Genomic DNA, 14,120 nt, shown 5'->3' with positions numbered 1-14,120 from the left:
AGAATGTGAGCACACCTTGAGAGCAGGGACTGTTTAATTTTTGTCTCTAGCTCCAGGGCCTATAACACAGCAGGGGCTTACTAAATGCTAAATTGTAAGCTCTTTGTTCCAAGAAAGGATTCAATTGAAGATAATCCTGATGACCTCCATAAGAATTAGAAAGTTGTCCAGGCATTGGGGAAGCAGGAAGAGAGAAGAAAAGGAATTTTCTCTGAAAGAATCTTTTTCCCAAAAAATTTGACGGGAGGAATTGGAGAGTGGGGGAAGATGAGAAAATGATTTCTTTTTTAGAGAATCCCATGATATTAGAATTGAAGGGATCTCACTGAATCATTTCATAGCTTGTGTCTAAACAAAATCATTTCTACAATACATGTGGCAAATGTCACCTAGCTTTTTCTTGATGATCTCCAGGGAAGGGGAACTCAATACTTGCCTGGGCAACATTTTTGGACAGCTCTTATATTTAAGAATGGCTATACCAAGTTTAAATCTGCCTCTCCAACTTCCACTTACTGCCCCTCATTCCACCTACTATCACTGAACAGAACAAAGTGATGGCCCTTCATTTTTGAAGGTTGCTCTCATATTCCTGTTCCTTTCCATCCTCTTCTCCTCCCAGTAGCTTTTTTTTTTTTTAAATCTCAGATCCCTTCATTTCTGTATTCCCAATTCCTTCACCCCAGCAGAATGTAGCATGGTCTTGAGGTCTTTCACCATCATGGCTGCCTGATCAGAATCTTTCTTGCTTGTCAATGGCCTTCAGGCTCCCAGAATTAAATACACCATTCCATATTTCCTTCCACTTGATTAACCAATTATTGTAGAACGCCTCTGTGGTGCTAATTAGAAAATAATTCATTGCTCAGTTGCAAGTTCCATACATAATACCCTTAGAATTTCACTTCAATTCGCATCCCACCATTCTCTAGGCCCACCTTGGGCTCAGAACCAAATCAATCCCCATAAAGGTGCTAACGGGCAAGAGCGTGTCTCACCTGGGGATGAAAACCTCGTTGTGGAGGTAATTTTCAAACATCTTTCTAAAGGAAGATTCTTCCAGTTCCTTCAAGATCTGGGAGTCAGTCTTTGGGCAAGAGCAACACTCGCCATTGGGGTCCTCATGGTTGCTCTGATTGTGTTTTTGAGAATCTTCAGACTCAAACGGAGGAGACCAGGTCCTGGATGGCAGCTTTAACCCTGCAGAAAAGCCCAGACAAGAAAAGCAAGGTCAGCATGGACGGTGCTTACCTCAAGTGACTGAGGCAAGGGAGACACTAACTCATGGAAGCCCTTTCTGACACAGAACTAGAAGAGACCTTGCTTGGAGGTTAGAGCAGACCCAGTGAGCAGGACAGATGGACAAGGTCACATAGCTAAGTCACTGAAAGCAGAATTGGAATTCAGGGCTGTGACTAAGTCCTGGATTCTTTCCACTAAGCTATATCTACCTACCTTCCTTCCTTCCTTCCTTCTTTCTTTCTACTTGACTTTCTTTGTCTTTCTTTCTTTTTATCCTTCCTTTCCCCCCTTTATTTTCTGTCTTTCTTCCTTCGTTCTTTTTTCAAGGAAATTGTGTTAAATTAATAAGGTCACACGGCTAGTAAGTGTCTGAGGCTAGATTTGAATTCTAAAAAGAGGAGTCTTGTCTTCCATATTCCAGGAATATATTCTATCCATTGCATCACTTCTCCTCCCTCCTCCCCACCCTGATTCATATTCTAGATGCTTAATAAATGCTTGTTGATTGACTCACTAATTGACGAGAAAGGGATCTTTAAAAAAATTAACTTTCAAGGTTATTTTATTGGCTTCCTAGACAAATGACTAAAGGCTACATGGAATTATGGTTTTTTTCCTGTTCTTTTCATGATCACAATCATTTGGAGCATGGCTTAGCTAATTTTTGCTAATTTTGTTAATTTTGTCTGAATACAAACTGAAGCATACTTTTAAAAAACTTTTATTTTTCTTGAGGTTTTTTTTGGGGGAGGAGTTCTATGTTTTCTTTCCAACATGATTTTTATAGAAAGTGACTATCAGCTTATATAATACTGAAAAGGGGCTCTTTTTAATATCACTCCCACCAATTCCTTGAGCCCCTGTCTGTAACAGAGTCCCCTCAAAATGTTCATCCTCTGGGCATGGCTCTTTTCAACAATGCGATGATTCAAACCACTTCTACTTGTTCAGTAACGAAGAGTCATCTACACCCAGAGAGAGGACTATGGGAAATAAGTGTGGACCACAACATAGCATTTTCACTCTTTCTGTTACTGTTTGCTTGCACTTTTTTTTCCTTCTCAGTTCTTTTTTCTCTTTCTAGATCTGATTTTTCTTGTGCAGCAAGATAATTGTATAAATATGTATACATATATTGGATTTAACATATATTTTAACATATTTAACATGTATTGGACTACCTGCCATTGGGGAGGGGGTGGGGGGAAGGAGGGGAAATTTGAAACAGAAGGTTTTGCACGAGTCAATGTTGAAAAATTGCCTGGGCATATGTTTTGTAAATAAAAAGCTATAATAATTAGAAACATGTTCATCCTCCTCTGTCACTCACAATGACCTATCATTTTCCTTATCCTGGGATAACATGAATTACTTGGCTATGATTAAAATAATATTGTCCAGTGTTGTCCCAATCCCTTTTGATGATCCCCCAACAGATTATGAACAGATGAGTCTGCATTCGGCTGCATTCTGTTCTGCCAACAATCTCATGCCATCAGAGACTGTGTGCAGAACAAGTGATGTTTCATTTGGAGAAGAGAATTTAGGGGGACATGGCAGCTGTCTTCAAGCATTTGATTACTTGAAGAACTGTCACATGAAAGAAGGAAGTTTTGCCTTATGAGGAGGAATGCTAGAAAATTCACAGAGGCAATGCACTTTGGCTCTTAGTTTGAGGCAGCTGGCAGCCTAGTGGATAAAACACTGGACCTGGAGCCAGGAAGATCTAGCTTCAGATATTTATTAACTGTGTGATGTTGGGCAAATCACTTCTGTTTGCCTCAGTTTCCTCCACTATAGTATGGGGATAATAACATTACCTACTTCACAGAATATGAGGATCAAATGGACTAGTACTTATAAAGTGCTTGTCACAGTGCCTAGCTCATAGTAGTTGCTATAAAGCTGCTTATTCTCATAATGAGCAGAATACTGTCATGAAAAACCTGGAAAGTCCTCTATGAGTACATGCAAAGTGAAATGTACTGTATATAAAGGAAGAACAATGTCCTGGAATGATCAGCTGTGAATGACTTTGCTATTGTCAGCAATACAGTGATCCAAAACTACCCCGAAGGACTTAGGATGAAAAATGCTATCTGTGTCCAGAGAAAGAACTGACTGTGTCTAATTATTTTTACTTTATTTTTCTTGAGGGTTTTTTTTGGGGGGGGGCGGAGTTTTATGTTTTCTTTAAAACATGAATTTTATGGAAATGTTTTACACAATTTCACCTGTGCCTTCTCAATGGGAGAAGGGAAGAAGGGAGGGAATATAGAATTCAAATAAAAAAATATTTTAAAAATTGTTTTACATGTACCTGGGGAAAATAAAATATTAAATAATACAAAGATGCTTATTCCCTAAATAACTAAAGCAATGGGAGGCAGTGAATTTCTTGTCATTGAAGATTAAGAAAAGGCTGGACAATGAGTTAGGGACTCTCCAGAAGGGATTCTTATTAAGGTACTGTAGGGTCTAAATGGTCAAACATGACCGACCATTCCCAGAGCTATCTGCTGTGGAAAAGGAGACAGAGCTTTAAGCTGCAAGGACCATGAAAGGCCTTAAGATTTTGCCTTTCCTCATATCCTCATTACTTAGCTTGGTGTTTGGCAACAAACTGATTGGCTTGAAATCATGCCACATAACAGAACAGATGGAGGAACTAGAGATGTTTCCCTTATGTTGGAGAACCCTTAAGGGGACGTGACATTGTCTTCAAGGAAATTAAAAGTTGTCATGTGGAAGAGGGATTGGAAATTTAGTTTACCTAGATCTGGAGGGCAGAACCAGGAATAACTGATAGAATTCTAGAGAGATGGATTTGGACTGAAGAACATGAGATCTTTTCTTTTGTATCTGGAATGTCCATTCATTTTTTTAAAAAAATTTTATGTTGAAAAATTGGAAATATAAAGTTTTACAAAACTCCTTCTCTCTTCAGCTCCAAATTCCTACCTAGAGATGAAAGCACAATTCTTACGTCACCTCCTCAATGAAACTTTGTCTGATTCTCCTAATTGGCAACAATCTGCTCCTAATCAAGACAAAAGGGTTCCTTCTACTTTAAAAAGCATCATAAGGTTGCATGTTACCATTACTACTACTACTACTACTACTACTACTACTACTACTACTACTACTACTACTATTACTACTATCATATTGCCATTATTAGTTTTTGTTTCTAATCCTACTACATTTAGTGAGATCCACAAGAATTTAGATCTTAGATAAACTCTGTATCTCCCACAGCATTCAGCAGATACTTGATCAATCCATCACCAAGCATTTATTAAGCACTTCCTATATATTGGTCATGTATTAAGTTAAAAGGTGGGTTCCTATCCTCAACAATTTCACAATCTAATCTTAGTTCATTTTTATTGTATTTCAACACGAATACATATATATATATATATATATATCACTTTAATGAATACCTACTTTAGTTGTTCTCATCAACACATCATTAAACATTTATTAGGTACTTCCTATATGCCAGGCAATGGCTAAGATCTGGGGATGCAAAAAAATCCTGCTTTCAAGGAGTTTACATTCTATTAAGGGGACAGTTTATACATATACAGATACATGCAAAATACATATAATACTCATCTTGCCTGTCAACCAACTAATAATATGTCAGTCTTGATCAGAGCTTGGTGTTCTAGCATAGATCACTGCATTTAGAGTCAAGAAATACTGAATTAAATCTTGGCTCTGTTACTTATTTCCTGGGTGACTTCAGTCATCCCTTCTTCCTTATTTGGTGTTTAGTTTCTTCATGTCTAAAGGAATGAATAAGGCTAAGTGATCTCTCAGATGCCTTCCACTTGACACACTATAGGTACTTAATAAATGGTCTTTATTTATTTATTTTGCAAGTCAATCGGGGTTAAGTGACTTGCCTAATGCCACACAGTTAATAAGTGTTAAATATCTCAATTCAAATTTGAAATCAGGTCCTCCTGACTCCAGGGCCAGTACTCTATCCACTGCAACATCTGTATCCACATTACCATTGTAATTAATAAATGTTTATTGAAAAATCAGAGTTGTCTGAAATCAGAATGGGTTGGCTTGTTGGGTTCTTTTTCACTGGAGGCTTTTGATTCAGTCCAAACCTTTACAAGACAATCTCTACCCTCAAGGAACTTATGGTCTACTGCATGAATGCAGAGGGCAGATGGCCCTTTTCAGGCACAGTGGAGAACTTTATGCCTCAGATTAGGATTGGAGTAGGTGATCTCGGAAATCCTTTCCAGGTCCAAGATTCCTCCATTTTATGAAAGATTCCCTCTATAGCCAGTTCTTAATACAGCATTTTACAAGGGTAAAGCACTTTAAAATCATTAGTTTACTAATTAACTATATTAACAATGAGCATAAGCAGATTCCTCTGTGTTTATCATGGCAATAGTGATTTCCAGTAAAACAACAGACCCTGACTCAGATCATGAATGTAAGCTCAGATCATGCATACTTCTTTAATGAAAGGACCAGAGGGATTTATATACTTTGGACACCCTTCTTGGGAATCAGATACAGCACCCAGCCAATTCATCAGTCCTTGGGTAAAGAAAAACTCTCAATGCCTTGAACTTGCCAAGCACAGAATGGGGACTCTTTAGACTGATCCAAGAGATCTTAGCAGGTTCTTCCCTTCAGTCCATAGGAAGGACCAATGATAGAAGTCATTCTTTACTGATGTAGTAGAAGGAGTATGTATGTATGGGTCTCGGAGACCTATATGCCTCTGTCCAAGTCACTGAACCTCTAAAATGAGGGGCCCAAAGTAGCTGCCTTAAGAGACAGCATAGAGGGGGATGAAACACTGGCTTTAGAGACAGCAAAAACAGAATTCAGAACCTGCTGCAGACACCTGACTCCAAAGTCAATCACTGACTCTCTCTAGTTCTTTTAGTTTCCACATTTGTAAGATATGGACAATAACAATATTAAATGAATTAATAGTTGTAAAGCATTTTGTCCAGTTCCTGACAAAGAGTAAGCTATATGTTTATTCCCCCAACTACCTCACAAGCAACATAATATCTGTTTAGATAAGTATGTATATAAAACATGTAGCACTTTGTGCTTATTGTTATTGTTACTGTTATTATTACTATTATTCCAACCCCAAGGTTCTACACTTCTCACTTCGTGAATAATGACCCATAAGTAAAACATGTAGAGATCTAAGAGAGTGATATGTGTGTACCTGGATATACATGCACATGCAGCTGTCAAACTACTCACCCTTATGGCAGTAATCAAGTTCATAGAGCTCGATGTCTTCGGCTTGCCTCTCCCAGTGCACTAAGTAGTGCGTAATATTACCATTTGGCTCAGAGGGTGGTTTCCACTTTAAAATGATCTGGGATGAAGAATTGGAAACGGATATTGGGTCTAATGGGACTGAAGGAACTGCAAATAGGAAGAAAACAAATTGGCAAAGATGACAAAAGACGGAATAGTCAATGTAGGTGGGGCTGCTGGAAAACAGGAATACTAAAATACTACTGGTGGGGATGTGAAATGGTCGAAACATTTGGGAAATCGTTTGGGGATTATAAGTGAAAAATGACTAAGCTATTCATTCATAACTTTTGGCCTAGAGATCCCTACTGGGCCTAAGCTTCAAGAAAACAAAAGATGGAAAAAAATGCCCCATGTGTATTGCAATAGTAATAGCAATACATTTGTAGTAGCAATAAATGGTTGGGTGCCTATTAGGCAAAGACTAAAAAAACTAGTATATAAATGTAATGGAATGCTATCGTGCCATAAGTAATGACAAGTAAGAAAAATTAAGAAAAGCACGGGAAAATTTACATAATTTGATGCAGAATTTAGTAAGCAGAAACAAGAAAACAATGAACAGAATGACTATAATAATGTAAATAAAAAGATTGCTCCAATGAAGCCAGAAGAGTGATTATAATTACTTCAATAAATCTTCACATTAAAACGTATCTTTCCCTCTCTTCAGGTGGCAAACAATGTCACTGGGTGAATTGGTTTATTAATTTTTTTTTATTTTTTTAAAGGGAGGGTTTATTTGGTGTAGAGTAGAAAAGCTACTGAGAAATGCCTATGATACAAAAACAAAAGGGTACCAAAAATCTATTTTAAAAAATGAGATAAAAATTACCATCCCAGTCATCATTTGCAAAGAAATCCTTTCTTGGGTAGTTAGAGCATAACAGTTTTCTCCAAGATGGCACAATGCCATCTTAGCTACATGGAGATAAAGATCATTCCAGAGAAAGGAACATTCTTAGGTTGAGAACTTTATCAATAATCAAAATCAGGAACATAATGAACAGGCAAAAAGTCTACAATGAAGTCAAGCTTTCCTCAGCTGACTAAATTCCAGTGTGCTTAGTTAGTCCAGAGAATATCTACTCTCTCCCCCCATCCCTTTTTAACCAGAGATTCTTCTCTGCTAGTTTGTAACTCAAGACAATTTCCTTATTATGCTGAGTGTTGGGGATGGCAGGAAGGAAGCCCTGGGCTTGGTTGCAAATACGTAGATTAATTGAGATTTTGTCCTTTGTAGACTGAATTACAGGTCTGAGATAATGCCCTAAATGTTTTTTCATGTCCATGAAATAACAACTCACCAGTGGCATTGGTCTGGACATAAATTATTTCACTTTTGGCACCATATGTTCTCCGTTCATCAGAGAAAGTGACTAGAGTCTTCACAAATATGGCGTACTGGGTCCATGGCTTCAGGTTTCGCATCAACCATCCTGGGTGTTGATTCTGTGTCTTGGGATCATTCGATCTCACTGGGGGCTCAACATCAACCACTGTCCAGCTATTGGACCCGCAGGCATCCTGGCCATCGAACTCAGTCACATTCTGGTAAGGCCTTGGGTAGAACAGAAAGAATAAAGGGTTTTCTCAGTGGAATGCTGGCTAGCTTTTGAGGCTTCCAGCCAGCAGCTGCCCAACTTGTCCAGGCTGAGATTTCTCTCTGGAAAAGGCCTGGCTCAAACTCTGGTATCATGGTACTTTAGAAGTAGTAGGACAACAAGTAACTCCACTATTATATCAAAAGTTTCTAAACACAAAAGAAAATGAGAGTCTAGTCACTCTGGTTCTTCTAAAAAGCAAATAAGAGTGGAGAACTTTGAGATGACAATCTGCAAACAAAATCAAACTCATACGCCTCTAGTTTACAATTTCTTCCTTTAAAAAGAAATAAGGACATTTGCCCTGCTTCAATCCTACAATACTCATTCCCTTCTGCATGATCTTGCAAAGATCCCTGACATTAGCTCCCCTCAGCAATAACAGCTGCCAACTTATCTGGCTATAATGACTTTAACTTATTAAGGGCCACACATTAATAATAAACATCTATGTAACACTTTAAGATTCATGAAGTGCTTTACAAATTATCTCATTTTATCCTCTTTACAATCCAAGGAGGTAGGAGTTATTATTAGCTCCATTTTACAACTGAGGAAACCAAGGCTGATAAACTTAAGCAGACTTGCCACTTAAAGTGTTGCCCAAACACAGCTAGTGTTTGGAGAGACATTTAAATCCAGCTCTTCCTGATTCCAGTTCCAGCACCCTATACCATCAACTAGGTGATCCCTTACTCTTTTTTCTCCTAATCTTGAGTTGTAGGAACACTTTGCTCCATCCTTATCTGTACAAAAAAATTCTCTTGGGCAAAAAACACCAAAATTATTCATTTAAAAAAGCAAAATCATAATTGAGGTGGTGGAGAGTACCATTATTATTATCACACATTTTACAGATGAGAAAACTGAGTCTCAGCAGTGTCAGGATTAAAATGCAAGTCTGGAATTCTAGCACTCTTTACATTATGTTAGGCTGCCTCCTCAGAAGGATTAATTCATTTAAATTAGGACAGTGGATAGACTCCCAAGCCTAAGAGCATGAACTTTCATCTTCCTAAATTCTAATCTGATTCAGACCCTAGATTGTGTGACCCTAGGCAAGTCAATTAATCTCTTTTGTCTCAGTTTCCTAATCTGTAAATGAGCTAGAGAAGGAAACAGCACACAACTCTAGTATCTTTGCCAAAAAAACCAGCAAATGGGTCATGAAGACTATGAAACAACTAAACGCCATCAATCCATTCAAACCATTCTAACTCCAAAGATAAACTACTGCTAATTAGAAAAAAGGCCAGTATCTGACTTTTGACCTAAAAAGGGATTCCAAAATGCCCATGTTCCCTTTCTCCCACAAAGATTTCATGTCTCTGAATCAGGAGCCTATGATGGAGTTTAAAATTCAGGACTGTAAGAATTTGGGAAAGTCAATGCTGGAGAAGGGAGGCACTCTAACACACTCTTAATGGAGCTATGAAATGAGCCAATTGCTTTGAAAAACAATTTGGACACATACAAGAATTTGCCAATACTCACAAGGAATGGAGGATGGGGCGGGGTGGGAGAAGTCCCATATTTACCACAATCTTTATAGCAGCACTTTTTGTGGGGGCAAAAATCTGGAAACAAAGTAGATGCCCACTGATTTGGGGAATGGTTAAAACAGTGTGATGTGCATATTATTGCACCTGAAGAAAGCTCACAGCCAGCCTTCAATAGCCACTCTACTTCCTGAATTACAGATGCTCTTTCATGATCTAGAGGTTTTAACTCTTTCATCTCTGGAACTTCTGCCCCAAGATCCTACTATTGCAATTGGTTACTGCCTTTTCTGGCCTCAGCAATGCTTGACTGCACTCCTTATTCTCCAGCCACCCTAATATTCTCAACAACAGATGTAGTCTGCCATGCAAAGTTATTTCCCCAGCCCCATCTCTCAAATCAAGAACCATGATCAAATCTACTCTGCCCCTTCTTTCTAAAGAGCTGCATCCATCCACTCAATTATGGCCCCACTTGCCATCTCAATACCTTTCTAGACAAAAATACCAATTTCCTGGCCACCACTTTCCTCTATATGTTGTCTTTTCTTATTAGAGTGCTCCCCCAGGGACAGGGACTGTCTTAGCTTTTGTAATTTCATCCCCAGAACTTATTATAGGGCTTGGCATACAGTAAGCACTTAATAGATGCTTCATTTACCACTACATAGAATTCCCAATCCCTCTATTTTTGTCTGCCTGCATTTTTGATTTCCTTCACAGGTTAATAGTACACTATTTCAAATTCTGATTCTTTTTGTGCAGCAAAATAACTTTTTAGACATGTATACTTATATTGTATTTAATTTATACTTTAACAATGTTTAACATGTATTGGTCAATCTGCCATCAGGGGAGAGGATGGGGAAAGGAGGGGAAAACTTGGAACAAAAGATTTGGCAATTGTCAATGCTGTAAAATTACCCGTGCATATATCTTGTAAATTAAAAGCTATAATTAAAAAAAAATAGATGCTTCATTCTCAGAAATAATGACTGACAAAATCAGAGTAATATAAGAGGATATGTATGAATTGATGGAAAGAACAGAAATTCACATTGTAATCCAAAATCCAACTCTAACTAACAAATATGGGACAGATGGCTATATGCTTGTCTTTCTCCTATTTTTCAAAAACTTAATTAGGGAATAAAGTGAGACAATAGACACTTGATGAATGAGCCAGGAGGAGTAGCAGGAAACCTTCAATTGTTTCCCTGTGCTTCCTCATGGTTTCCTAGCTGCATGCTTCTACTTACGCTTCTTTGTAAAACAGCATGAATCCCAAGAGGTCTCGGAAATCAGGAGGCCAATAAGGCTCCCACCTCAATAAGATCTTGTCATGAGTGGTTCTGATGGAAGAAAACTTGAGCCGCTCGTTTTCACCTGAGGAAATACAGGTACAAAAAAAAGTATAAGCAGAAAAATTCAGGGGCTCTAGAAATTGCTCTGTCTCTGAGTATCTGTCAAAAGTGCCCCCTGAGCTCAAATCTTAGGTCTGATTTTTTTTTTTAGTTTTGTGATCTTGGGGCAGTCATTTATCTCAGAACCTCAGTTTCCTCACAGGTAAAATGAATATAAAAAGCCTTTAATTAGCTATTTCATGGGGAAGTGATGAAGAAAGGGCTTTTGAAATTATTTTCAATTCAATACAACAAGCATTTATTAGGCATTTGCTATGTATAAAAGCATCAGTTTTTTTTAACATACCACAGAAATGAACTAATTATTATTCATACCTTATATTTGATGGAATGTTTATTATCATTATCATTATTTTTGTATTTGATGGGATGTTTATTATTACTGTTACTTAGCAATGATAATTGCTGTTCATAACAATATTAAATTAAAATGATTAATGTTAACATAATAACAATTAATTAGACAGTGAGGTGGCACAATGGACAGAGTATGCATCTGGAATCAGGAAATTGTGAGTTCAAAATTTGGCCTGGGACAGTTTCTAGCTGTATGACTGAGCAAGTCATTTAACCTGTCTGCTTTAGTTTCCTCATCTGTTTAAAAAATCTGTAAAATAATAACAGCACCCACCACCTAAAGTTGTTGTGATGATAAGTTAAGATAATATCTATAAAGCAAACCTCAAATCATTCTATTGTTCTCAGTTCACATTTCTTGGATCACTGGTTTATAGGTTGAAGGGATCTGAGTCCAAACCCCATAATTCACACATGAAGAAGTGGAAATTAAGAGGGCTTACATGCCCCAATTAGTGCATCTGGTGAAGCCTGGGTGACGCTGCAATCCAGAGATGGCGAGTGGGGCCATAGTTGAATGGACGGATGCTCCTCTTTCAGAAAAAAGAGGCAGAGTGGATTTGATCATGGTTCCTGATTTGAGGGATGGGGCTAGGGAAATGATATGGCATGGGAGACTACATCTGTTGTTGAGCTTATAAAGATGGCTGGAGAGATGGAGTTCAGAAATCTATTCCTAGTATAAGTCGCCAGCCACCTCCTGCTCTTTTGTGATTCATGTTCTGCAGATGATTGTGCAGAGGAACAAAAACGACTGGGTAACGTAAAAGTATCAGATCCCAAGATCCCAGATGCAGAGACAGAGGGGTCCTTCACAGAAGTGTATTAAGGGACAGGACAATTATCTGAGAGCCTCCACAGCTGTGGAGCATAACATCTGAAGGAGTTGCCTTTGCTGACAGAGGTGTTGCAGACTGGGAATGAGATAAATTGGAGGCAGAGGGAAGAGGAGAGAAGTCAGACAATGCAATGGCCTCTCGGTCAGAGAGGTCAGAGAACAGCAGCTGCCTCTCAGTCTCCTTGTACCATCCTCTCACAAAAGGAGATCCATTCTGGGTTGGATCTCCAGCAGCCACTGTCAGGTGGCTCCTGTATATTCCAACAGCTCCTGTATGTTCCAACAGAAGTGAGCTCCTTACTGAAACCATCTCCAGGAAACTGTAAGCAGTAGGTCAGACAAGATTATCATGACAGTCACTACATCATTAGGCTTAATCCTTCAGCCTGCAACTCAGAAGATATCATGACACAGATCTGAGCCCATAGGGTGGAGCTCCCGTGGGGACCTGCTTCAAATATGTCAAACCAATTTAGAATCAAGGGCTTTGCCCTCCTCTCAATTACCCAGTCAAGTAGCACAGTGACTAGAACCCTGGGCTAGGAGTCAGGACAACCTGAGTACAAATCCAGCCTCAGATACTTATTAACCATGTGATCCTGGGAAAGTCATTTCACCTCTGTTTACCTCAGTCTTCTTATCTGTTAAATGGGAATAATAGTACCTACTTCCCAGAGTTATGAAGATCAAATGAAATAATTATGAAGTGTTTACACAGTGTCTGGAATGCAGTAAATGCTATTTTTAGGTTTTTAAAGTTATTTTTATTTTAGCTTTTATTATTATTTTAGTTATTATTATTATTATTGATTATAAAGGATAATGCCTGGCATGAAGTAAGATTGTTTCCTTTATTCCTTCTCTCTTTCCTTCCTTCTTTCCTCCTTTCATTCTTTCTTTTCTTCCTCTTTTTCTTCTTTCCCCCCTTCCTCCTTCAGTGTCACCCTTGAGTCTTCAGTTTCAGTAACCCCACTGATTCAATCACTTGGCCAATTCTGTCACTCTCTCTTCTTACCATCTCTTCTCTAAGTCCATTTTTCCCTACTCACTGCCACCACCTCACAGACACGTCTCGTCTGTCTCAAATCTCTCCCTTCTCTAGTCTACCCTCAGTTTGGCTATCAAAGTGATACCTTCAGCTGCCTCAGTTTCCCCATCTATAAGAAGGGCCTAATAAGACTTGAAGTACTCACTTCCCAGAACTGCTGGGAGGATCAAATGAGACCAATAAGTAAAGTCCTGGACAAATTTTAAAGTGTTAAGTTATTAGTAGTAATAGTCTTTTCAATTCTCAACTAAGAGGCTAAATGTTCAGCTTCTCTGGTAATCTTTTCCCCATATCATCCAGGGTACTCTGAATCTTTTTGATGTTTAGAGGTGAGAGTGCAGTTTTTTCCTAATCTCTAGTGTCTTCTCCTACTCCCAGCCATCCTTACACCCACTACCTGCTTCCAACAAAGAATTGCATCAACATCTGTCTGAACAAATACCTCCTGCCAAGATTGAAAACAAGAAGCAGGCAGCCCACGTATGGCTCTCTCCAGGCCCAAAGAATGATGGATTCTCTGTGGAAAGCAGCTAGTTGACACAGTGGATAAAACATAGGGGTCAGGAAAATCTGTGTTCAAACTGAGCAAGGCATTTAACCATCCATCTGACTCAGTTTCCTACTCTACAAAATGGGATTAATAATAGCACTCACTTTCCCAGGATTGGAGTGAGGATCAAATGAGATAATCTTTGTAAAAAGATTTTGTAAGTCTTAAAAATGCTATAGAAATATTAGCTATCACTGGAAATTGACTCATTCCCTTCCCAGATCACCCCCTTC

The 14,120-nt window shown here is 38.6% G+C and overlaps 1 protein-coding gene across 2 annotated transcripts in view; it reads right to left on the bottom strand.

The window, feature by feature from the left end:
• Nucleotides 1–14,120, bottom strand: part of INSR (insulin receptor) — a 153,260-nt gene that overhangs the window by 32,512 nt on the left and 106,628 nt on the right. For both annotated transcript variants that reach the window (XM_051972544.1, XM_051972545.1), the window contains exons 7-10: nucleotides 10,930–11,056; nucleotides 7,875–8,128; nucleotides 6,508–6,675; nucleotides 999–1,200 (exon numbers count right to left, since the gene is read on the bottom strand). In XM_051972544.1, coding sequence (XP_051828504.1) covers nucleotides 999–1,200; nucleotides 6,508–6,675; nucleotides 7,875–8,128; nucleotides 10,930–11,056 — 751 coding nt within the window. The remainder of the gene's footprint in view (nucleotides 1–998; nucleotides 1,201–6,507; nucleotides 6,676–7,874; nucleotides 8,129–10,929; nucleotides 11,057–14,120) is intronic.

The sequence above is a fragment of the Antechinus flavipes genome, chromosome 1, assembly GCF_016432865.1.
Source record: "Antechinus flavipes isolate AdamAnt ecotype Samford, QLD, Australia chromosome 1, AdamAnt_v2, whole genome shotgun sequence".
In the NCBI taxonomy this organism is placed as follows: domain Eukaryota; kingdom Metazoa; phylum Chordata; class Mammalia; order Dasyuromorphia; family Dasyuridae; genus Antechinus; species Antechinus flavipes.
Note: the sequence above shows the minus strand (reverse complement) of the source record. Positions and strands in the feature narration are given on the sequence as shown.